The sequence below is a fragment of the Argiope bruennichi genome, chromosome 6 (genome assembly GCF_947563725.1).
Source record: "Argiope bruennichi chromosome 6, qqArgBrue1.1, whole genome shotgun sequence".
Classification (NCBI taxonomy): Eukaryota; Metazoa; Arthropoda; class Arachnida; order Araneae; family Araneidae; genus Argiope; species Argiope bruennichi.
The window spans coordinates 106878270-106903970 of NC_079156.1; the positions used below are offsets into that span (position 1 = coordinate 106878270).

General features: G+C 26.4%; 1 protein-coding gene across 1 annotated transcript; it reads left to right on the forward strand.

Annotated features, from left to right (window-relative positions):
* Positions 1-286: 286 nt before the first annotated feature.
* On the forward strand, positions 287-25701 carry LOC129972122 (RNA polymerase II elongation factor Ell-like). The gene is made up of 13 exons (XM_056086119.1): positions 287-512; positions 6060-6107; positions 6719-6825; positions 7775-7885; positions 7979-8013; positions 9179-9308; positions 10836-10906; positions 12075-12231; positions 14960-15032; positions 15554-15638; positions 17748-18834; positions 20940-21111; positions 24725-25701. Exons 1-13 carry the CDS (start codon positions 396-398, stop codon positions 24896-24898), a joined length of 2367 nt encoding a protein of 788 aa, XP_055942094.1. The 5' UTR covers positions 287-395; the 3' UTR covers positions 24899-25701.

A 25701-nucleotide genomic window follows, 5' to 3' on the forward strand; every position in this document is an offset into this window, starting at 1 on the left:
ATATTATAACACGGTATTATTCTTTTATTAAAAAAGATCGTGCATAAATAAGGTCTGCCTTCATCATAGATCCACCCGACATTCGTCCACACTCCAACCTATACATTCCAAAAATGCGCGATAAAAGCTTTTCCGTAAGCAACCATACATCGATTCCCCCATTTCCATCACTACCGGAATGAAATCCGTCCTCCAGTGCTGCTTCCCCCGACTGCTCCCCCCCTTTCAACTTCAAATGGGGGGTTCAAGCGTCCTCCGGTTAACGAGTCTCAGCGTTTACCGGTAACCGGCGTGGTTTGCGTCCCTTCTGTATGCTCTTTGTAAAGTAGAGAGTGTGTATGAATTCTTTCCTTTCTAATATTTAAACCACGTGGTGGTTATTATATTAATTAAAAATGGATAATATTGGAGAGATTGATTTAGTTAGTCATAACGAATATAATAAATCTGCTATACTTATGAGGATGTCCGATGATGTCTTGAGCTTACTTGAAAAATATGCTCTTAACCAGGTAAGTGGCTCATGTTAAAATCCTTGAAGATTTTTGAAATGTTAAAAAAATTGTGAACATTACAAATTTTTTTTTATTGTTTGATTTCAAGTAATTAGATTCCTTTTTGAAAATCAATATTTTGATAAGAAATATTGCGATATGAAAACAAATGTTGTTTTACTGATAGTTAGAGTTATTCTAAAATAGCTTTGTTGTAATAAATTAGCTTAAACGAAATTGTTTAATTTTTTTGAATTTTTCAAAACAATTTTTTAAAAACATTTTAAAAGCAGATTTTTCTATGCTGTACATATTCACTCAATTTGTAATACTAATGTGATGGATATATACATGTAAGTATATATTTCAATTTGTACATTGAAGATTTTCATCAAGAATTATTTTTGATAAACCATAGATTATATACTATGCTTTTTTTTTTTGCAAGATGTCGAATAAAATGCTACATTTGATCTCAAAATTAAGTGTTTACTTACTTTGTGTTTAACCTCTTCTGTCCTGAGGTACACAAACCTGCAATTTTTATCATTTTTCTTATCTGCTAAAGTAAAATTTTAACAGAACAATGCATGCATTTCAACATTTATGAATGTAGCTTGCATTTTTCATCAATAAATAGTACTACAGTTTGGTATTTTTTTCATATCCATCGCTATTAATTAGAGACTTAAGAAAATGGCGTTGAGGAGAAAACATAGCAAATACAAGTTCATTTTTTAAATATTTATTATTAAAATAAATTCATATTTATTTTTTTAAAAAATACTTAGTGTCTGGTAAATGTCATTACCAAAGTATATCTTCTTATCTATAATAGAAATGGTGAAAATATAAATTTAACTAAGATACACATATGTGTACCTCAGAGATTTTCATGCCCATTTCCTGATTGCTTGTGATCCATTGTGATGTTTATCTTTTGAGCGCTTGTTTTCAAATTGTTACTTCTTGTCCTAGAATATATTGTATATCTTTTTAATAATAAATAATGCTTATGTTCTATAATGTAATAAGATATAAATTTAAAAATATTTATTTTTTAACTTTAGTAAGAAAATTTATTTTATAGCTGTCTTGTAGTCAGTAATTGATATTTCAATCCTACATCATATGTAGAATGTACAGAATTTCATTAGCTAATGATTTTTTCACATCAAGCAGCTTTAACTTTAGAGGAGATTATTAAACTTTTAGAACAAAGTGATTTTAGGGAAAACAATAGAATTTCTCATGTATCGAAAATAATGAAATCTGACAAATGCATTAAAAGAGGAAGACAAATGCATTAAAAGAGGAAGAGGATGAATGGTTCACAGATGATAGTAAAATGTGCCTTGTCAAGTAGAAAGATAATAAATTTGTGACTCTTTTCTCCGTATGCATAGATAATGAGCCACTTGAAACAGGCAGAAGATGGTCAAAATAACGGAAACAAAAAGCTGATGTAAAATTATCTGCTACTGTAAAGGCATATAATCTGCACATGATAGGCATCAAACATTATTTTGCACATTACTGATGTACAGGAAGGACAAAAAATGGCAACGTTAGTATTCACACATTTTATAAATTTAGTAATCGTTAACTGCTGGATATACTATAAAATGGTGTCAAAGCAAAAGCATAGATGTCAGGAATGAAGCCTAAAATATTATGACCTTATTGCAATTTTGAAAGCATATAATTCGGTCCCTGTTGAAATATGAGGGAATTCTCTTCCCCAGCAAGGAAGCAAATTAAGAAAAAGTAAAAAATCATCTTTGGATGAAAACAATTTAATGGAAGAATGGTCATCAAATGATGGAAATGCAACTAAAAGGCCATTGGAGATTACTTTACCACCATCTGATGAAAATACTCCTAAAAGAGGAAGAGAAATTGTGCCTACCCCATTAAAAGAAATAAGACTTGATATGTCAAGCCATCTACTACAAGACATGAACGATATATCTGCATCAAAATGCAGGTATTTGGGTTGTAAATCTAGGGGTGGAGTCAAATGTAAAATCTACTTATGTAATATTAAAAAAATTAGTGGTTTTTTTTTGAAATTTTATTCAAAATAAGATTTAATTAATTATTAATATAATAAATTTTTGTATTTTTTTTCACTTATAAGGCCTTAAAATAGGAAAAGCATAGCTATTAAACAACCAGAAATATTATTTTTTATCAAGGATACTTTAACTTGCTTAAGATCTGAGGTACACATATGTGTACTTTAAAATTATGGGACTTAAAATTGTTTGATCAACAAGTATTTTTTTCCATGAACAATTGAGATGTAACAAAAGTAAAAGATCTTGAAATCAAATTTTTTAGTCAGTTTTAAAAAATTCAGGTTTCAAGAGATTAAAGAATATTAGCCTTTTTTTTATATATATAAGCTTGTTCATTCATATTTCCTTTCATTATTTGTAGTACAGATATGTTTTGATCTAAGATGTACTTTCTGTTTTCTAAATATTCATAATACATTAACAGTATTTAAATTGTAATAGTATCTTAAAAGACACTCGGCTTTATTTTCAAATAAACGAAAGAGGATAACAATAAACAAATAGAGGTAATCAAAAAACGTATAAATCACTTTAAATTTTATTTTTACTTTTTATTTTACTACTTTTTTTCTACTGTTTATCAATTGTGATTCTTTTTATACTTATGATATCAGATTTCTTGTTAAAAATTATTTTATAGATTAAAATGATAATATTAAATAATTATTTAAAACTGAGATAATTTGCATGTTAGATGGAAAATTTTTTTTAGTAATTTTTATTCAGAGTTTTATTTTTTAATATTAAATAAATTGTAATTATTGTAATTTTCAAATTATAATTTATTTTGGAAATTATTGTACAGATAATTACATTGAAATGGATTGTTTATTTTGACATAAAAAAAAGTGGTATCTTTCACTGTAACTTTTCCATCCGCTTGTTTTTCTAATAATTACTTCAAGTAAATTTTGCATTTTAAAATTAAATAAGATGAGTTTTAATTCTTTAAATAAACAGTTTGAAATTAATTTAATAATTATACTTCCTTAATGTAATATTGTGCTATTTTATTTTATTTATTAATTTTTTTTTGTGGAAGTTTGAATCAAGTAATTTTTAAAAAGTTAAGTTGCTGTTTAATTGTATCGATATTAATTTAGTATAAATTTTTTTTGAATGATAGGGTTTGAATGCCATTAATTCAGAACATTATATGTTGTAGTGTGTTAGGCGAGTTTAATATTTTTATATTTTTCTTAAACACATCTTTTAATTTTTCAGACCAACGTCTGAACAAGTTAATCAAAATATCATTTTCAGCTCTTTTGGATTTTAGATATTGGTATTGGATTTAGATATCAATCTTAAATGAGCTCTGAAATATTTTAAAAATAAAATATATTAAAATTATAAATAAAAATAAATTGATTTAAATAGCATTGACAGTGAAAGTTATCTAACAAATTAAAAAGATTATTGATATCTTCCATTTTTTTAATGCTTTTATATTTGGTTTATTTTTATTTCATATTTGGTGTGTATTTATTTCATAATTTTCTGACTTCTGTTTATAATATTCAAATATCTATTTACATTTAGACTTTATCAAATTAATAAATATGTTATTGTACCTGTATATGTTATTATTCCTGTTTTTGTACCTTTGATGATTAGATATGTTTTACTACCATCTTTTAAAAGTGCAGTGTTTCAGTATTTAGACTTTCTGTGTTAGTCAGTATTTAGGCTGCACACTACTAAGATGATTAAAATTTATCTAATATTGTTTTGCCATTGGATTCTAAAACCCTCTGAGCTTTTGTTCTTGTATTAGGATGGGTTTAATTCTTCAAAATAGATGAAAGAAGGGGATGTTTACATTTAACAGTAAATTAAACTCGGATTACTCGTAGACTAAATTAAAATAATGAAATCAGAAACAACATGATACTTGCATAAACATGAAAAGAAATGGAACAAAAAAGTATCTGATAGAGTAGAAATCAAGGTCAAAGAATGACAAGGAATTCCGCAAATGCGCTCATCCTTTCTCGTCTCATCCCTTAGTGAGTTAAAATCGTCGAAAAGTGGTTGTCTCAGGATACTGAAACGAACAGTACATTAAGTTTTCACATTTTTTGTTGTATTTTTTTTAAATTAGTAAAGACTAATAAGAATGAAAAAACTTTTGTCCACAATAATTGTTTGAAACTATGTCTAAAGTGGGAATTTTTTATAATCATATCAGTATAAAGCATATAGAAAATTATTAAATGTATATTTTAAGTAAATATGAGAGTTGTAACCTTCTTTGCCTCTCCCTCCAGCCTTCCTAATGCAATTTTTTTCAGAGTGATTTTTGTGATTACTGATTTTTTATTACATTTATACAAAATTTAGTTTTCATATAACAAGATATTGTAAGGGGAATCTATATATAATAAACACTAACATTTGTCCCACAGAAATCGCCCTTATTACTTGTTGTTGATGGGCAGCAGACAAATGTAATCAAAATATCATACAAATTTTAGACTGCTTCATTGAATATATTTATAGCTGCATTAAATTGAGCACCTTTCTTAGCTAATTGATGCAGCTGCAAAATATTATTAAATATTTTGGAAAGGATTCACTGTGGTGTCAAAATAGTCCATTTTGTTAGAGGAAAGAAAGAAAAGGAGTAAACTTCAAATAGAAAGTTTAATCCAGTGCAAAAATAGGCTTAATTATCATCAGATAGGTAATCGCCGACTTCTTAATGGAAATTGATGTTCAAATCTTCCAAAACAATTACTTTACAAAAATTGTATTTCGATCATTTTAAGATTTAAAAAATTGCAGAAATGAAATTGATTTCATTAAGTAGGTTTGCTTTTTATCTGTTAATGTTAATAATATTATTTAATTCAGTTGGAGGCTCAGTGTTTTTAAATGTTACATTGAAATTTAAATTCAGGCATCAAAACATTCAATCGCATTCTTTTGCTAGTCATTAACTCCATAACAGGATTTTCACTTCCACTATTATTTCATTATACATATACTTTTCAATTTGCAGTAAATTGATTCAATTTAATTCATGTTTATCAATTCATATCAAATAACAAAGCGAATTAAAAAAAAACACCTTTATTACAGATTGAAAAGTCAATAATCTAAGTAAACAAGTTGGTCACTAAAGGCAGCTAGTAATTTGAAATTATGACTAAGATGATATTTAATATTTTTATGTATTTAATCATAATTTTTGAGTAAAAAAATTAAGGGATTTATTAATGCAATAAGGAAAAATCAGTACCTTCTTTGGATAATTATTATTTAACATTGTTTTAAATTTTAAACTCTTTGCATTTTATTAAGTGAGATATACTTCTAAGTTTTTTTTCCCCTTCCGATCTTAATTTTTTTCCCTTTCTGACATTATTAATTCTATCATTGATATTATATTTACTGTAATTTTAATTTAGAAAACTATGCATAATTCTAATTGAGATAAAAATTTAAGAGACTGTCCATAATTTTTACTTTCTCTTTTCAGAATGACTCTTCATCCAAGCTGACAATAAAATTTGATGATTCAACTGGAGTAAGTATTGCCATGTTTACTTTCTTTATTAAAGAGTGAAATAAGACAGTATAAAAAGTGAAATAATACAGTATAGAAATTTATCTTTATTAAAATAAATGAAATTTTAACTGATTTTTGCAATAAAGTAAAAGTTTACTAAAAGTGGCTTAAAAAAAAATTTTTTTTTCAGGTCCCCCCCCCCCCTTCTTATTTTAATTCCTAGTTATGTAACTACTACGACTATAATTTTAAGTACTTATGTTTTTATAGATAACACACCAACTGTCTTAAATGGGAAATAAAGAAAATATTTTTAAAAAAAAATCGGTATTATAAGAACTAAAAGTTTGAACTCTGCTTAAGGATTTTGGGATAAGATTCTCAAATTACTTTAATTTTGAAATCTAAATACAAGAATAATTTAATTTTAATTCTCCCAAATGACAGAATGTTGAATTAATAGACACTATACTTTTTATATTAAATTCAAGAAAATTTTACGTGCTGCTTTTCTTATACAAAAACTCATTAAGGAGTGCTTATTATTTACTGGATTATTGTATTAACTATTATATTAAATTATTTATTAAGTTTTAATTATTGATTAATAACAATCTTTTATATTGCAGGTTATAAGAATACCAAATGATGGAAAGGATGAAGTTTTTAATTTCAGCTTTACAGGTAGCACAGCAGGCCGCGATTCAACTTATTGTGTCCAGGAAACAGAGAACAGGTGGGAAATATATATATAATCATATTTTTTGTTTTCTTGTGAATCATAGTATTGGGAGGGAGGATAAATGTGAAATTTTATATGTGGATGCTTAAGAATTCTAGCATATTTCTGCAGAAACTGATAATATTATATAAATATTTTGGTATAATGTGAGAGAAAAGTGAAATAGCTTAATGTTCTCTCATATTCATTAGAAAAAAATTCATTAGAAAAGCTTTTTCAGAAAAAAAGTTTTTAAAGTAGTTTATTGAATAAAATTCTTTATTTGATGAGTTTTGTTAAATTTTAAAGCAATATGATATATTGTCTTCCAGTGTTTTCAAAAAGTACTTGAATTTCTATTAACTTGTTTAAATATTGATCTTTCTATATAAGTTTACTTCAAAATTAAAAGCCAACTATTTCAAATCGTACTGATTTGTATATTTTTCTCATTTATATAACATGAAATTAGTCCACAATCTTCCTGTCTATAGCATTGTGTAATCTGTCCTCTCTCTGTAGAAATATTTAGTTTTTAATGAATATAAAACAAAAATTTGCCATTTTTTAAAATTTGCATTTAAATTGTAAATTGTGCGGCTGCATGCTTATTACTTGTTTTGTTTTTTCGTAATTATATTTGTAGTAGAAAAAAAAATATGGAGTGATGTTTAAAATGGTAAGGAAAATTTGTTCATTAAAAATATAAAATACTAAGTTGAAATTATCAAACATTGACATGAAAATATTTATATGGGGAAAACTCTTATTATTGTATATATTTGATAGAAATTATAACTCTTAATATTGTATGTATTTGATAGAAATTATAAAAATTATAAATTTATAAATGATTTAAGGATTAGTTTGATTATAATTTTTATTATAAAAATATCATTTGGATGTAATGGTTTTTTTGTGTTTTAAATTTTTTTACATTAATTTTATGAAATTGGATTTTTAGAACATTGGAAGCTGTAGCCCTTGTGGAGCGACAAAAAATCAATATTAAGCCGAGTGTTAATAGTTTTGAAAAAACTAGATCAAAAATAGCAAATCAACGTAAAATAAACCGGTAAGTAATAGTTTTAAATTTTATACTTATAAGATTTTTATGTAATTATTTTCAATGTTTTATTTTTAACCCGTTTCTGTTTCTTATTTTTAGGTGCAGAGAAGTTGAAATGCCGAATTCACTTACTAGTATGTATAAAATTTATTGTCTAGTATCCTTTATTACTGAAGATTCTCTAATATCTGGTTCTGGACATCTATTTACCTACATCTCTGTTAAGCAAGCTAATAGCATTAATTTGAACTGAAGTTTTCATTTTTTTAATAGCTAATGATTTTTTCTGAAAGAATGTCAAAGTTTACATTGAATCCAATATTCATGATGCAAAAATTTGAAGGGAAAAAAAAAAAGTAATTAGCAAGAAATCGCATCTTTTAACTCAAAGAATTATCAAAGGCTAGGTAAACAATAAAAATAAGTTAATTCTTAAGTACTTTATTAATGATATGAGCAAATTCCATTAATTTTCATTTTGGGGGAATGTATCTTGTGCTTTTGAGAAGAGATGGGGTATATTCTTAAAAGAATAATTTGGTAAATTAAAAGTAAACATCAAATATTAATTATAATCATGAATTTATATAAGTTTGATCAATGTAAGGTAGGCTGTTAAAAGGTAAATGCATGGCAGTACATGCAAAGTTATTTTTATAATCTTACAAAATCTTGAACGGGAAAAATAAAAAAGTCACATTTTAAAGTTTAGTCTATTTCCATTAAGTTTTATATTATCCTATTTAATTACAATTTAATTATATTATCCTATTCATTACTATTATGTTTAAATGATTTTATATAAATAATTACTTGTTTCAGTTTGAAAAATTTCAACTGTGAGAGAGGAATTTAAATTTGGATACATAGCAGTTTTTTGATATGTTATAAAATCTGTCTGAGATTAACATAGGAAAGATATAAATATGAAACTGTTTAGGAGGAGCTGAAAAAATTGTCACTATTATGTACAAGTTTAATCACTTGAAGAATTAATGATCATACAAATTCAGAATAATTGCAAAAAACTCTCTTATTCCATCAAAAATGTTATCTTTATTATTACATGCAATGTAGTATTTTATTTCTCTAGTGTTTAAATGAAATTTAAAATTTTCTTTTAATTAAGCTTAATTAGCTGTTTCATTCCTTTCTAATTTGTAATTTTTCTTATAATATTTCTGTGTCAAGCATTTATGAATGTGGAAACTAAAACAGGACAGAAAGTTTGTAAGGTTGTGAGAAAATTTTGTTTTAATTTCAATAAAACATTATAATTTATTTCTGTTTTAAAAATAGGGGCCAAGAAAGTAGCAGTAAAACGCTCAAGAACTTGCACAAATGCACCTAATTCTGTGACCATAAATGGCAATGAAAAGAAAAAGTTTATGCCCTATAAGGGTTTTGATATTGTGAGCCAACCATTAAGGTATGTTTAAAAGTGTATGAACTATTATTACTTCTTAACAATGCTTCTTTCTTCCTTGACTTTAAATGAAAATATAAATTAATTCTGGTATAAAAATCTAAAGCAGTGTTTGCATTTGGCTACCTGAAATGTTTAAAATTTTCATATATAGTATATGATAATTTATATTAGAGTATTTTTAAGTTTTATGTGTTTGTTAAAATTGTTTTCTTGGTAACATATATTTTTGATTTTAAATGACCTATTTTTCAAGTTCTTTCAATAATTTAAAAAATTATTTCTACTTATTAAAATGGAAATATTTTGTAATTATTGAACTTGCATATAATTTTTGGATGTTTTTTTTAATGTACCAATTTTTGGTTATGAATTTGAAGATTGTTGCTACACAATGCAATTTCAGTTTGCTGTTACAAATAAATGTGTTTCTGTTGTTTTATAATGAAAACAGTTTTTTTTAATTCAGTGTGTCCCTGATTTTAAACTTTAAAGATAACTAAAACTTTAAAGATACGTAAAGTAATGTAAAGAAGCATTTTTTGTATAGCAATAGGGAGTTAGAAAGTAAAAATGTTGGCACAAAAATCAAGAAATATGGTGAGGGAAGCAGCATGCAAGCAGTTCCTGGAGTGATTGGAATGAACCAATCTTGTAATGCTGATAGCATAAAAATGGGAAAATTTTTATGAATGAGTTTTACTGTAGAAGCATAGGACAAAGCTCCTCTCTTCCGTTACAATTTACAGCTCTGTGCAGAAGATGCGTGTCTGCTTTCTCAAATCATAAATTTCTTCGTCCCACAAAAATATTCTCCAGCAGCAAAAAATGGTTTGAAGCTCCTGTAATATCATTCAAAATTTGTCGACAATTTGAAAATGCCAGCTAAATAAATTTTCATAACAATTCAATATTTTTCTTTCCAAAAATTCAGTTTTAATTAATCTACATCATTAGATTTTTATAATGTCAGTTCTAAAAATATTGCTCAAAGTGTCTCCCCTTTTTTTTTTTCTTTCCATTTTCCCAGTACTTTCTTTTCCCCCTCTACACATTTTATCTTGCAATTCCACATTGCTATACAAAAAGAAAAAAAAAAAAGCTTTTTTATACAGGTTTTACCTATTATTCATTTTTGCCCATGAATTCATGGACACTTTTAACTTTATGTTAGATTTTAAACATATATTTTACTTTATATTAAATAGAATATTTGACTAGAAAAAATAACCTGTATTTATAATTCCATTTTCAATAATTTTCATTGCAAGAACAGCCCAACCCTCTTAAGCAGAGACGGAATAATTGCTGTTTCTTGATTATTATTATTTTTTCAGTTTTCTGAAAAGAAATTATTTAACTGAAATGTATTTTTTAACATAGAACCAAGGATGCATTTTATTGTCATTCATATATGTACATACTTTTCTGTATAAAATTATTATTTTGTGTGTGTGTATATATATATATATATATAATTTTAATTCTTTTGTTTTTTAATTAATTTTTTGTTCCTTTCTTTTTGAACAGAAAAAGGATTATACATATGTTAGCTTTAAAACCTTGTAAAAAATCAGAAATTCTGGATAGGCTGATGAAAGGTATGTTGAATTCAAAGTATATTTAATTTTATACATTTTCATATCAAAGTCAAGTTTCTATTGAACAAAAATATTAAAATGTCTTCTTTTATTTATACAATAGAAACTGTAGGCATATATTACATTCTGTTTTTTTATTTAGTTTTATTCCATTTAGAAATTTCATGCTATAATAATAAACTAATGATTCTATATTAGATTAAATTATATAGAATTGTGAAGAACTTGTATTTAAGATGCACGATTCTGAAATTTGTGTGTAGCCAATTCATACTATGATGCCGATACTTTGTACCTTGCTCATTTAAACGATAGCTTTATTCATGCCATTGTTTTTGTAACTTTGTGCAAGTAATTTCTGGTATTTTGATGATTTTGTTTTAAAATTTATGAATTTTGTGTGCAGAATTTCTTTGTTTTTTAAAACTTCCAGTTAATGTTTAAATTGTATGAGATGGCGGTGATTTCCATAATTTATTTACTCATTTCAAACATTATATTTTATTTCAAGAAAGAAAATTAGAAAAGTGTATTTAAAATTTAAAAATTATTTTGCATTTTAATTAATATACTGAGTTTTATAAGATAACACTATATGTTTAAAATTATCTTTCATATTTTAAAAATACAAAGGGATAAGTATTCCTTTATTTTCTGTATGAAAAGATCTGTTTTTATTTGGAAAACAGAGGACTTAAAAACATTTAGATTCTATTTACTCAAGAGAGTGATATTAATTTTTTTCCTTTTTCCTCACATATTATTCAGCCGAAATCAGTGCTATTACAAAAAATCAGATCAGATGTTTTTATCACTTTTTCATGCATTTAATTTGTAATTTTAATTATATCTTTTGAATTTTTAGTACAAACTCCAAGAACATTTGAAGTTTAATGTATGCATGAAAAAGTGATATAGCTAAATTTTTGTAATTTTTATATAGATAAGAGATAAAAAAAATGTTAATGTATATATTTTTTATTCTAAAAGGGAATGTTTATGTATTAAAGAAAAGCATGCATGACAGTGCACTGATTTTAAATCTGGAAATAATTGGTTGCAATATTTTAATGTATCCTTGAAAATATTTTTTATTATCCCCCCCCCTTTTTTTTTTCTTTACTCGGTACCTTGTATGCTGATTCTACTGATGTTTTTTCTTTTTTAGAGGGTATCTCTGAATTTCAGAAGAGTAAATTAATTGTCATATTATATGAGGTTGGTTTTTTGAAGAATGATATATTTCATTTGGATCCCAAAATGTGGAAAGAAGTTGAAGATGACTGGAGTTTTTATTCAGCAGAAAATGCAGCAATTGTTCAAAGGTAGGTGATTCACCCCTTCCCTCAAAACTTTATTTCAAAATCAACTTTTTTTAGGTCTTTTTCTGGGCTAAGCAACAATTGTTTGATGATTTATTTAGGGGAAAATACATTTCTGGTATCTGTTAAAGACAATAGATAAATGGCAATCCTTCTTTTGGACTGCCATGCCACCAGGATAACCTTGGAAACTGGGGAAGCACGGAATTTAAAAATCATCTTATAAAAACAAAAAAGATTTTTATTCTAAAGTTTTATATAAAAATGCTGCTATCTAAAGAATGCAAGACTAAATGATCATAGTCATAGCTTCCAAAACTGAAATAATACCATTCACAATTGTGTAACATGGGAACTCTCCCCTTCTTTTCTTTATAGATCAGTGCAGTTTCGATATGCTCGGCAGTTGTTTTACCATGAGATTCTCAAATTGTAGCTAATGAGCATGCGTGAGACTTCTATAAATGCATAAAGGAATAGAATGTATTTCTTAAGCAGGAACATTTCAATTTGCAGAAATACTTGAAGAAATACTTTGTCTACCATACTTGAGTTATTGATTGGTTTGATTATTTGAGAAATTGTATGCTTTTTCAAAGTAGATTAGAGAATTTCTTTAAAACAATGAGCTGCTCAAAATCTGTATTTAATACAAATTTGACAAGCAAAAAAAATCAATCAAATGATTTTGTTAAAGGGGTTGTAAAAGTTCTGCAAAATGCATTTATTGTGTACTGCTCCCTTTTTAAGATAATAAACTAAAGGGAAAACAAGAAATTTGTCATGGTTGCACTAAGAAAGGGCATAAATAATATTAGACTTTATATCTAAAAGGAATCAAGGAGGAGATGATATATAAATGAAAGAATAGAATGTATTTCTCTTTTTGGAACATTCAATCTGCCAAAGCAGTGATGTTTAATCTATAGTACCTGAATTTATTGAATGTTTTTTATTATTTATTTATTATTATTATTTGGGAAACTGTTATCTTATTCAGAGTAGATTCGAGAATTTTTTTTATCAATGAATTCTGTCAAAATCTGTATTTATTACGATTTAAAAAATTCTATCCTGATTTTGAAGTTTTATTTTCATATCCATGGGATATAAAAACAGGGATGGGGGAGATTAATGTATATCTTCTGAGAAAAACTTTATATTTTGTTAAAGTAGTGATTATTTTTAATTAAAAAATTGTCCTGACAAAATATTAATGGAGGAAGCAGAAAGTGAAATTTAAAAGTGCATGGATATGTTAAAGTGTCAAATTAATTTTTTGCTCTAACAAATTCCTTAGACTATTCATTGTTTTGGCCTTAATTGCTTTAAAAAACTTTAACCCCTTTATTGTGGTAGTATTGTGTATTGAATTGTAATTTTAAGTTACTGTTAGCCATTCATGGACATTATAATTTGACAAAAGTATGGGCATTCTATGAACTATTAATTGATTCAATGCAAAAATATATTCTAAAAGACAAAAATATTATTGTAATATAATTAAAAGTATTTGTGGCTATCCTTGTAAGTAATTGGGCTAAATTCAACCAGGCTTGACACATTATTATATAAAACATGAAAAAGAATATTAATTTTTCAAAATACAAAAACTAATTAAAAAATAACTATAATTTTTTTTTAATAAAGTTTTGAACTATTCTACGATAATTTTTAAAAATGTTTCTTTTTTAAAAATTTGGCTTTTGATAATTCTTTTATTGATTTTAAAGTAATGATTTAACTGTGTTTAAAAGTAAGCTTAAGTCATTTGATCGAACAAAGATAATTGTTCTAATATTCTGTATTTGTTAACAAAATTTACAGAACTAATATAATAAATTGATAAAATTATTTATCAGTAGTTTTTAAATATTGTCTGTTCATTTAATATTCTAATTTTACTTAAAAATGTTTCAGATAATACAAGAAATTTGTATGTTACAATATTTTATGTAAATATAGTTTTTACATTAAAAATATTTTACATGAAAGATTTTAATCATGAACAATTTTGAGTATATATTAACAAGTCTAATAATGGAGATAATAACATAATTGAGGAGTTTAAGTTCTCAAGGAAAATGTTATAAAAAATATATATTGCATATCTCTTTATAAGATCGCAAGTGTGATATTATTGTAATTTAAAAAAATTATGTTGTTTATTAATCTAGTTGTAATCTGAAACATTTTGATTCTTATAATTTAATATAAAATTTGGTTGTATAGGTCGTCAAAAAAAAAAAAAAACTGCCATTTTTAAAATTTATATTATTATTATAGATTTTGAAATCTTCACATATGAAACATTTGTATATGTTTCGATTGCATAAAACGCTCCATAACAGAAAAAATGTCTATTGCTATGCTATTCTTTCAGTAGTTCTTAACAGTATAGATATTTTCCTTATGTTTCAATAAATTCTTTTCAAAAGTGCCATCAAGCAGTTTATGGACAGCATGCAAAGTTAGCATGTTATAATCTATCAATAATAACATGTTAAATGTATCATGTAATTCACCAGAATTTTCAGTGTGTTGAAGATGCAATAATAAATTATGAAGTTACTGAGTTTTTTTTTTCCGTTGTTGCAGATTATACAAATAATGTGGAATAAATTTTATGTGGTATAAAATGGAATGAATTTTATCTTCTAGATATATATTATTTGGTTTTAGAATATTTATTTTCAAAACCTATTTTTAATAATTAATATTTTTATTATAGAAGGAAGCAAAAGGCGTCTCAAACTGGTGTAATTCTAGAACCCCAAAATCCACCAAATGTTCTACCTCCAAATGTAAGAAATTTTTGATTTTGGTTGTTAAAAAATCCATTGAGATTTCGATTACATTGTATGACAGGCTGCCAAAAACTATTAAACTATCAATAATGTAAAAAAAAAAAAAACTATATATATATATATATATTATTAAAATGTGTTTGTTGCTTTTGATTACTAAAAATATTAAATGTTTGCATGCATTCTACCATATAAAATTGGCATTGACTTATTTATCACTATCTTCGGAATGTTGATATAGAATCATGTAAACGCTATTGTTTCAATTTTTACATATTACATTGTTTTTTGTCTCTCTATTCAACTCGTCACTTTTCATATTAATATAATTTTTTTAAAGCAAACATTATTTAAGTAAAATGTTAAATCTTTAGAATTATTGTGATTATTTTCCTTCTATTAAATTGAAACCCAATTCAAAGTTCCTATGATATTCAGTAATAAAATTAATAAATAATTTTGTTTAAATATCTGAAATACCATTATTATAATTAAACATTTCAATAATTTTTTGACAGAAACGCTCATTAGTAGATGAAATCATTGCCGGTTCTACGCCTATCCAAAAGAAACAGAAGACAATTGTTAAAGAAGAAAACCCTGGTATATATTTAATTCTTCAGTTTTTTTTTCTTTCATATCATAACATTTGCTTATAATAACAATTGTTTAAATTTTTTTAATTATTATTTTACTATTAAAAATAAAAGTTCCATTAATTTTTTTTTATTAAATGGATATCTTAATTTAATCTATACTTATAATAAAGCTCAATGTGTGTGTGTGTTGGCGCTCTACAGGCCAGACCGTTTGACATACAGCTACCAAATTTGGTGCATGTATACCTTGGAGGTTGGGAATGTGCACCTGGGGTTTCTTTTTTCGAATTTTTAATTAGAATTTTAATTATTAATTAAAAACTAACTTTCCCGCCAAAAAAATCTTCCATTTTCTCCACCGCCAACTTTTCCGCCAAAAAAATCTTCCATTATCCCCAGCACCATACGAGAAAGGCTTCAGTTTTTTTTCTCCCAACAGTAATGAGGCTAGGGTTAAAATTTTTCGGCTGATTATTTCAATCGGTTCTGTTTATTTTCTTAATGTTTGATGCATTTAAAATTAAACATTGTTAATGAATCAATCTTTCAGATTCATTCTAAAGTACTTTTGAATTAAAATAAAACAGAATAAAGGAAATTAAAAATTTCTAATCCGCATAGCGTTACCCCAACTGGCATAGAAAAAATCACGTACTTGCATTACGTAACCGGCGAAGAAAATTCACGCATGCGCATTCTGTTCTGATTGTTGCCATGGCAACGTTATCAATGGATGTTTTAAATTATTTTTGGGTTAGTTGCATGCTTTTCTAAGTAAATTGTATTTATGTTAGTTATATATTTTTTGTATATGCTTATAGTTTTAAGTACATCGTTTTTTAAGTAGTTTTTTTATAACCTGTTTTCAACCGTTTATTTTAAACGATTCGTTTTATTTTCTTAGTGTTTGATGCATTTAAATTTAAACATTGTTAATGAATCGATTTGCTCATAATGAATCTAAGAAAATTTTGTTGACCAACTCTTGAGATATTACATAAATTAAAAAAGATATTCTTTAGTGCCCATAAAGTTTAAACGCTGAGTGACTCTATTTTCAGTAATCAGATTATAAAAAAATGCTTTGTTTCAGTAAAAAATATTATTATATTAATTGAAGATAAATTCTTTCCACTTTAATTTAAAGCATAAATTCTACCGTTTTCAACCGTTTATTTTAAACGATTCGTTTTATTTTCTTAGTGTTTGATGCATTTAAAATGAAACATTTTTAATGAATCGATCTGTTCAGGATGAATCTGAGAAAATTTTGTGGACCAACTCTTGAGATATTACATAAATTTAAAAAGATATTCTTTAGTGCCCATAAAGTTTAAACGCTGAGTGACTCTATTTTCAGTAATCAGATTATAAAAAAATGCTTTGTTTCAGTAAAAAATATTATTATATTAATTGAAGATAAATTCTTTCCACTTTAATTTAAAGCATAAATTCTACCGTTTTCAACCGTTTATTTTAAAAGATTCGTTTTATTTTCTTAGTGTTTGATGCATTTAAAATGAAACATTTTTAATGAATCGATCTGTTCAGGATGAATCTGAGAAAATTTTGTTGACCAACTCTTGAGATATTACATAAATTTAAAAAGATATTCTTTAGTGCCCATAAAGTTTAAACGCTGAGTGACTCTATTTTCAGTAATCAGATTATAAAAAAAATGCTTTGTTTCAGTAAAAAATATTATTATATTAATTGAATAAATTCTTTCCACTTTAATTTAAAGCATAAATTCTACGGGTGCAAACAGAAAATGGGAGAGATACATATTACGTTATGACTGAAGGCCTTTATAATATTATGAATGAATTATATGATAATCAAAATTTGAATTTTAAAAATATTTTGATGAAGAAGCTATTAAAGTAGAAATTGCATAAAATATTTAATTATTAAAATTTTAACGAAGATTGGCGAACCGGCTGGTCGCCAAAGGCGGCTAGTTCATCTATAACTCCAAGAACTTGGATTTGTTATTATAACTTTATTGTATAGTTCCTGATTATATTAAGATTGTAAAACTTTATTATAAGACTTTTACCTATAAATATAATTATTGATTAATGTATAGTTTACTGAATTCTCTTTATTTCAGGTCTTCCTTCTTTAGCACAATATGCGATGAGGAATTCCACACCTAAGAATAGCACAAGTCCTACTTCTGAATCCAAAGAATCTAACATTGAAGTTACATCTCCTCCATCTTCTAAGAAGAAGCGTAAAAAGAATAAAAGGAAGAAGAGAAAGAAAAACAAGTTATGTTTGAGCAATTCGGAAGTTAAGAGTTATTTGCCTTCCACTGTAATAAATACGACAAACCCTGTCCTTCTTAAAGATTCTTGCCTGGTAAAGAAAATTACTAGTCCTCCAGTAGCACCGTCTTCAACAGTTGATGACACAACATTAGATGCTAATAGAGTGTCTTTAAATAACTCTGGTTCATTTTTTTCCTTTAGAAATGATTCTTCTTTGGTACAAAAAACAAAAGTTCCATTTCTGAAAGAGACTCAAAGTAATAATACTTCGCAAATTGTGGGGAAACCTACTCTTTCTCCAAAAGAATTTCAGAATTTGGATTCATTTAATCCGAAATCGGAAGAAACTCGTAAAAAAGACATTTTTCCATCAACTGTTGTGAAATTATCTGAACCTCCTGTAACAAGAACACAAGAACTTTCTTCACATTCTGCTTCTTCATCCTCACGTTCTGCTGTTGTGAAATTACCTGAACCATTTCACAAACAAGAAGAGTTTGTACCTACTGATTGCATAAGAATTTCTGAATCTCCTGTAACAAGAACACAAGAACTTTCTTCGCATTCTGCTTCTTCATCCTCACATTCTGCTGTTGTGAAATTACCTGAACCATTTTACAAACAAGAAGAGTTTGTACCTACTGATTGCTTAAGAATTTCTGAACCTCCTGTAACAAGAACACAAGAACTTTCTTCGCATTCTACTTCATCACATTCTGCTTCTTCATCCTTACATTCTGCGTCGTCTTCTTCATGTTCTGCTTCTGCTTCTTCTTCATCCTCACATTCTGCGTCGGCTTCTTCATGTTCTGCTTCTGCTCCTTCACATTCTGCTTCATCATCACATTCTATACTGTGTAGTATATATAAAATTCTATCTAAGCAAATTATCAAGTCTGCAGATCATGATGCTAATGATTTTAGAAGGTAAGTATTTTGATTTTTAAAAATATTTATATTAGTCATTTTAAACTGTTTACTTAAGATTTTTACATAATCCCAAAACAGATGTTCATATAATTGAGTTAATCCTCAAGAATAACCAAGAGAAAACTCGCCACATTTGTGTCAAAAAGATTAAGTGAAATCTTCATACTTATGGTTGTCCCAAATAATCGTAACTTAAAATAATTCTTTATTCCTATCAATAGGAATTGGAAGTTCTGCTAATATGTAATCAATAATTTTTCACAAATGCTGTTTTTAAGAATCCCTGTTTAAAATAAAAATATTCTATATTCTGTCTTATTTTAGTATTAATTGTATCTTTTTAAAATATATATATTTCAATTTTTTTTTTTTTTTTGTTAATCTTTTTTAATATATATATTCAATAACATGTCGTCTGTGCCTATAAAATAATTTTTTAATGTTGCTTAATTTTTTAAAAATTGAACTACTTTAATTTATGAATCCTGCAGATCTTTTGTTTTCTCCACCTTTTTTTTTTTTTTAAAAAAAATTCAGTTATTAACTAGTACAAGACTGTAACTTCGAAAAACTGCAATTCTTTCTTGCCATCTCTACACCTCTAGTCAACTCAACTTTTATTTCGCTTTCATATATACTAGGGGGCTTCTCTCATCAAACTGCGTTGTTTCCCAGTACTGTGTGCAATATTCATCAGTTCTAGTTAGCAAGTTTTTAATCTCCTCTGACTGTTTGTTTAATGCAGAAAGTTTAATCTTTGCATGATGAGAACATACATGTTCCAATCGGCCTACTTCCAATTCAAAACTCAAAGCCCCACAATGGGGACATTCTTTGCTTATATCGCCAATATCTAAATATTTCATCAATTTTTCACGTACTGCGACCAACTTAGCAGCTCTCTCTCTCTCTCTCTATATATATATATATAAATATATATTGCGGTCCACTAGCTAATTTCTAAACATTTAGATATACAAATGTAGTTCTAGTTGGAAAATTGCTTTAACTGACAGGAGGAATAATATTTTATGTTGTTGGAGTCAATAAACATATTTCTCAAAAAAAGATAGAAATATAACTTTTTATTTAATTTCCTGGTCTTAACACACATAATTAGTAAAATATTCTACACTCTGTAATATTTTCAGTTCTTCTATAACTATTCACTAACTTTCCATTCTTCTATAACTAAAACTTGTTGACTTGTAAAACTGTGAAAATCAATATTTTAGACGAAATTTATTGATAAACTTTGGACCTCGAGAGATTTTAAGAGATCTTTTTTACAATAGAATGTTAGCTAACAAATGCAAAGGCAAAGGATTGTTTGCCACTGAATTAAAAGAAATGGATGCATCACAAAGATTACATCAAGGATTGTTTCTAAAATCATGGTACAAATTTCGAGACGTGGTATAGCTTATTAAAAACCTTTTTGAACAGAAATATGTGGACCGGAATGATTATGTTAAGGCATCGCACAGTCAAAAGAAGATGAAAAAATAGAATTCTTGTAAAGAGATGTTTTGCAATGCTATAATTAAGCAATGTTTTTCTTTCCTTTCATATCTTTATATAAAATCGTGTGTGCCTCCACACTTCAGTTTTGCCGATATATAAAATATTTTTTTAATATGTTCTATAAAAAAATATTAATTTTATTGAGCTGTAGCATCACTTAAACTTCATCCCATGATTCAAATTTATTTTTTTTTTTGTAAAATTAAAATGTGGCATTTTTTAAAACTCTCTAGCAGACAGTTTATTGTAGCAGTTTTTTGCTTTTGCAGCCTGACATTCTGTTGTAAGAGTGATTTTTTTTTTTTTTTTTTCCATCTCTTTTTTTCTCTCCTGTGTGTAAATTTGTCGCATGATTTTAGAGTCCCTTTTCATTCATATATTATTTCAAATTAATAGTTGAATGAACTAATTGAATGACAGTTCTATTGAATATTTCTTTTGCATCTTTTAAAAGAACATGTGTGTGTACTAAGTTTCTCTAAAATTAAGGAAGAGATATATTATATTACAAGATTTAATGCTGAATTTCACTTGTATGAATTATAATGTATTGAATAATTGAAAATTTTCTCTTTTAGGAAATTTCCTAAAATTACTTCTTTGGAGCAGAGAAACAGATGTAAAGAACTTTTCGATTATGAATACTCTAGTTACATAGTATTATTAAAATCTGTGAACAAGGCAATTGAAAGAATGAATGATTTAGAAGAAAATTTGAAAACTTTAAAAGAAGGAACCCAAGAATATGAAGTAAGCAGTTTCTGTTTAATTATTTATTGCAACATATCTTAATGGCCCTCTGCAGGGCCAATTATTTTGATATGATAGCTATCAAATGTTAATGTAAGAAACGTTTAAAGTGTGCATACAATTGAATCTTTAAACTGAAGAATTTCTTTGAATGAGCAGTTTTAAAGAAATATATAGCATGTGTGGATTTTATCTCTAGATTTAAGGGTAATATTCGTGTTTAATTTCTTGAAAAATTGATATAGAAGCTTTCAATATATAGCATTTTAATTTCATTTATATATAGTAAGCGTCAAAATTTTTTTTCGTGATTTATTTGTTTAGACATCATGAGTTTGAAATATGCATTTTTGGAATTATGTCTATCTTTGCACATAAAAAATCAAAATTGAATATAGCAAAAAAAAAATCTATTTTAAAAGCCATGCTTATTACAGGGTTGCACTGCCACTGGGAAAATCTTAAAAACACAGGGAATTTTTCAAAAAAAAAAAAAAAAATGAAACTGCAGAGAAATTTGAAATTTATAAAAACAGGGAAGTTTAAGTTTCTTAATTATTTTTTTCCCATCTAAAAAATTCTGATCTTTAAAGGTTGCAAGAATAAAACATCATAGTCATTGCTTCCAAAAACAAAACAAAACAATTCCAATTTTTTAATGCCGAAACTTGCACTTTTCCTACTATTTCCTCCTTTTTTTTTCTGAATAGATCAGTGCAGTTTTGATTTGTGAAACAATTGTTCTTTTTCCGTAAGATTCCCAAATTGCTGATAATGAGCATGTGCGAGACTTCTGTAACAATATGAAAGAATACATTTCTCTAACAGGAATAGTAGTATTCAATCTGGTGGTTATTAGTCACTCACATGCGAGTTTATTGAATGGTTTGTCATTTGAGAAATTGTGAGCTCATTCAGAGTAGATTGGAGAATTTTTTTAAAGAATAAACTAAACAAAATTCGTATTTAATACGATTTGGACAGATAAAAGAATCAATCTTGATTTTGCTGAAGGGATTCTAGAAATTCCGCAGAGTCCATTTGTTGTGTACTGCTGGCTTTGTAAGAAGATAATAAACTGAAGAGAAAACTAGCACTTAATAGTCATGCCAAAAAAGTGAAACATACAAAATTGCACATAAAAAAAATTGTAATTGACTTTGTATCTAAAAGAAATGAACGAGGAGGTGGTATTTCAAATTCGAAACCATCAAATTTAATGTTCAAAAATAAACCAATTTCGAACATTTTAGTTCAAGAACAATAATTTAAACAGAGCCTAACTAAGGCAGGGGCATGTGAGGCAGTTGCCCTGAGCCCCATATCAGGGGGGGGGGTGCAAATCAAATAGAAAGTTTATTGTACGTTTCCTTCTGTATGTTTTTTATTTTTATTTACTCGTATTATTTTGAGAGAATAGTAATTCTTGGTTAAAACTGAGTCAGTAATAAACATGTGAAATTTTGTAGATTTAAAACTAAGCATAATCATTCAAGGTCAGTATAAATTTTATTATTCACAGTTTTTCTTACATAGTAATAGTACAGCCTAGCATAATATTGTGTAATAACTTTAAAAGAAAACATTATTTAGTGTTATGATACAAAAGTACAAATACGTATTTACACAAATGAAACTTTTTAGTCTCATTTTTCATACAATGTTCTGTAACAGTGTAGTGTAAATAATACTTTATTTCGATGTATCTATGAAGTAAGATGCAAAAAGGTTTTAGTTGTTTTTTAAATTTTAAAAGAAAATTATTTATCGAAATTGTTGACCGTTTTATGCATCTCTAATTCAGTTAATGGGAAGAAAATAATAAATTAGTTAAAATAACATTGCTTTTCAAAGACAAAAATAACAAAAGTATGGGGAATTCCCTTTCCAGTTTTCCTTTTAAGTTTTGCATGCAATAATTAATTGAATATAAATATATATCCACCTTGGATTTAAAATTTATCTTTAATGCATGTACATTAAAATTATTTTTTTTACTGGAATTTGAATAAGAATTAGTCTGGATATATTTCATTCTGTTAAAATAATTACCTTTCTTAAATAATGAAATTTGTTTTGTTTGTATGCAATAAGTGCAGGAAATAATTAATTCTGCATATGAAAATAACTGTTGAGAAATTTGCATACTTTTCATTTAAAAATGAATTAATATTTAGTTTGAGATTTAGGAGTTTCTCTTATAGGCAGATGCTTAAGACAGTTGTAGAAAGCATTCTAATATAAATCTTGTCTTAGCATTTTGTCAGATTGCATTTTAAATTCATTAGTTAAATATGGTACTTCGAGTTAAGACTAAGAGTGTTTTTAGTTTTAAGTTTAAATAGCATTTTGAATTATTTAACAAAACATACCATAGACAAGTTCTATGAACAGTTCTTCATTACTAAAGTAGTGAAGAAGAGTGAAACCCCCAAAGAAGTTTTTGGCAAGTCGTACCCTGAATTTAAAGCAGAATTTTTATTGACATTAAAACTCAGTGCATCGCATTCGTCCTATAATACATTCATTGATATGTTGGAAATATTTCCACACATGTTCACTGAAAGTGAAATGGCTAAAAAATGTACTCTAAACCGTACAAAAATGTCGTACCTTATTTGTTAAGGATTAACTTCATAAAACTGATGGCCTTGGCAACTTGATGTTTAAATACATGAATTGGCAAAAATAAAAGAATAATAAAAGCAATCTTGTATTGTAAGGTTTTCTTCTGAAATAATTGTTAAATGTTTTATATCATGATAAACAAAAATGTTTTGTTTTATTTCACCCAATTCTTTAATTTTGTGTGATTTACAAATAAAGAGCATGAGAGGTAATATCCCCTCCCCTTAATATATATATTATTTTTGCTAAATTCTAGATAGTAAATAAAGAGATTTTTTAAACAATGCAGCAAACTAGATAAATAAAATTGGTTATTAAAATTACAGAGTGGTTTCAAAGTTTCGATCCAAATACGCAATGTAAGGGGTCCAAAAAATATATTTCTGACTACTGCATAATGTTTTTGTCTAGATGGATTGTTATCGATGGATATTCTGGTTAATAATATTTCAAATTAGCTAATGAATTAGGTAATTTTAAAAAAATTATTGCGAAATCGTTAAAAAAAATCCAATTAATTATCATGGAATAACCAAAAACTAAACCAGTTTCCATGCTTCTCATAAGATGTAAAAATGTCTGAAATCATTGTAATGCATTTTTTCCCCTCCTCCTGCAATTTTATGTAATTAAGATTTACAAAGTTTTTTTTTTTTAAGACAATCTTACATCCTAAATACATTTTATATGTTATTAGTATTCTTTTGTGGTTCATTAAGATTATTAAAATGACCAAAATGCGTGAAAAAATCTAAGAAAACAAAAGGCAAGTAATAAGATTCATGGTTGCAGTTCAAAAAAATTCAAATTAAATAAATAAATAAATAAACTTTGCATGTAAAGAACAAAAGGAAGATCATCTGTCCAAACTCTTTATAGAATATTTTTAACATCTGGGTTTACTCTCATTAATGTGTAGAAGTTTTATTGTATTGATTATTTTACTTTTATAAGTAAGTTAACTTTTAAAAATTTTATTTTTCAGGCTGCTTTGTTGAAATTGTTTCAAGTTTATAAAATGTACCTGGAAAATTCCCAGCACAGAGAATGTAGTCAATTAGTGTCTCGTTACCAAAAGAAATTATCTTACATAAGATCTCTTATTCTTGAATTTGACAATGAACATTATGGAAATTTGTCATCAAATAATTCTGAATAATTTTTATTTTACTTTCTAATTTCCTTTTGGAAGGAATCGAGATAGCTATGTATATATTAATTAGAATGTTCTTAATGCCATTTGTTACTTGGTGCTTGTCTTGCACCAAACTTTTTAAAACAATCTTCTCCTGGCTGTATTTATTTTGTAATAGATATTGATTTCTAAATGCTTCTCTTTCCCCATTTCTAGTTATTGTCCATTTTCATGTTGTTAAATTAGTACCTTTCCCCATTATCACCATCAAATCAAAGGTATTCATTTATTATGAAGAAAAGCTCTTATTGTATGATTTTTCTTTATTAAATATTAAGCATGTGGTAACAAGGTGTTGTAAAAATTTTTCATAGTGAATTCTGCCATATATTTAGAAGCCGTAAATCATTTCCATAACATCTGTTTCTTTATGAGATTTAGCGTAGAATGATTAAAATATGTGAATTTCCTTTTCTTGAAAGGAAGCTTGTTTTATGAATTTGAATTTGAGAATTCGAATCTAGTCGATGTTTCAGTTTTGTGACATTTTTTGAGCGACTAAACAAAGAAATTTCCTTTATAAAATCTGTAATCTGAAAAAAGAAGAAAAAAAAATTTGTTTTTAACTAAATTTTAGGTGAAGAAGGCTAGATATTTGTACAAAACTTCAGGCTATGGATGTTTGTACAAAATATATTTGTGTGAAACATTCTAGTCAATGTTGTAATAAGTTCCTATAAAAGCATTTATAAATAATTATTTATTATAAGATGGGCAAATAAATGTTTGAAATCTTTTATTGGGTTCTTATTAATTAATAGATAAAA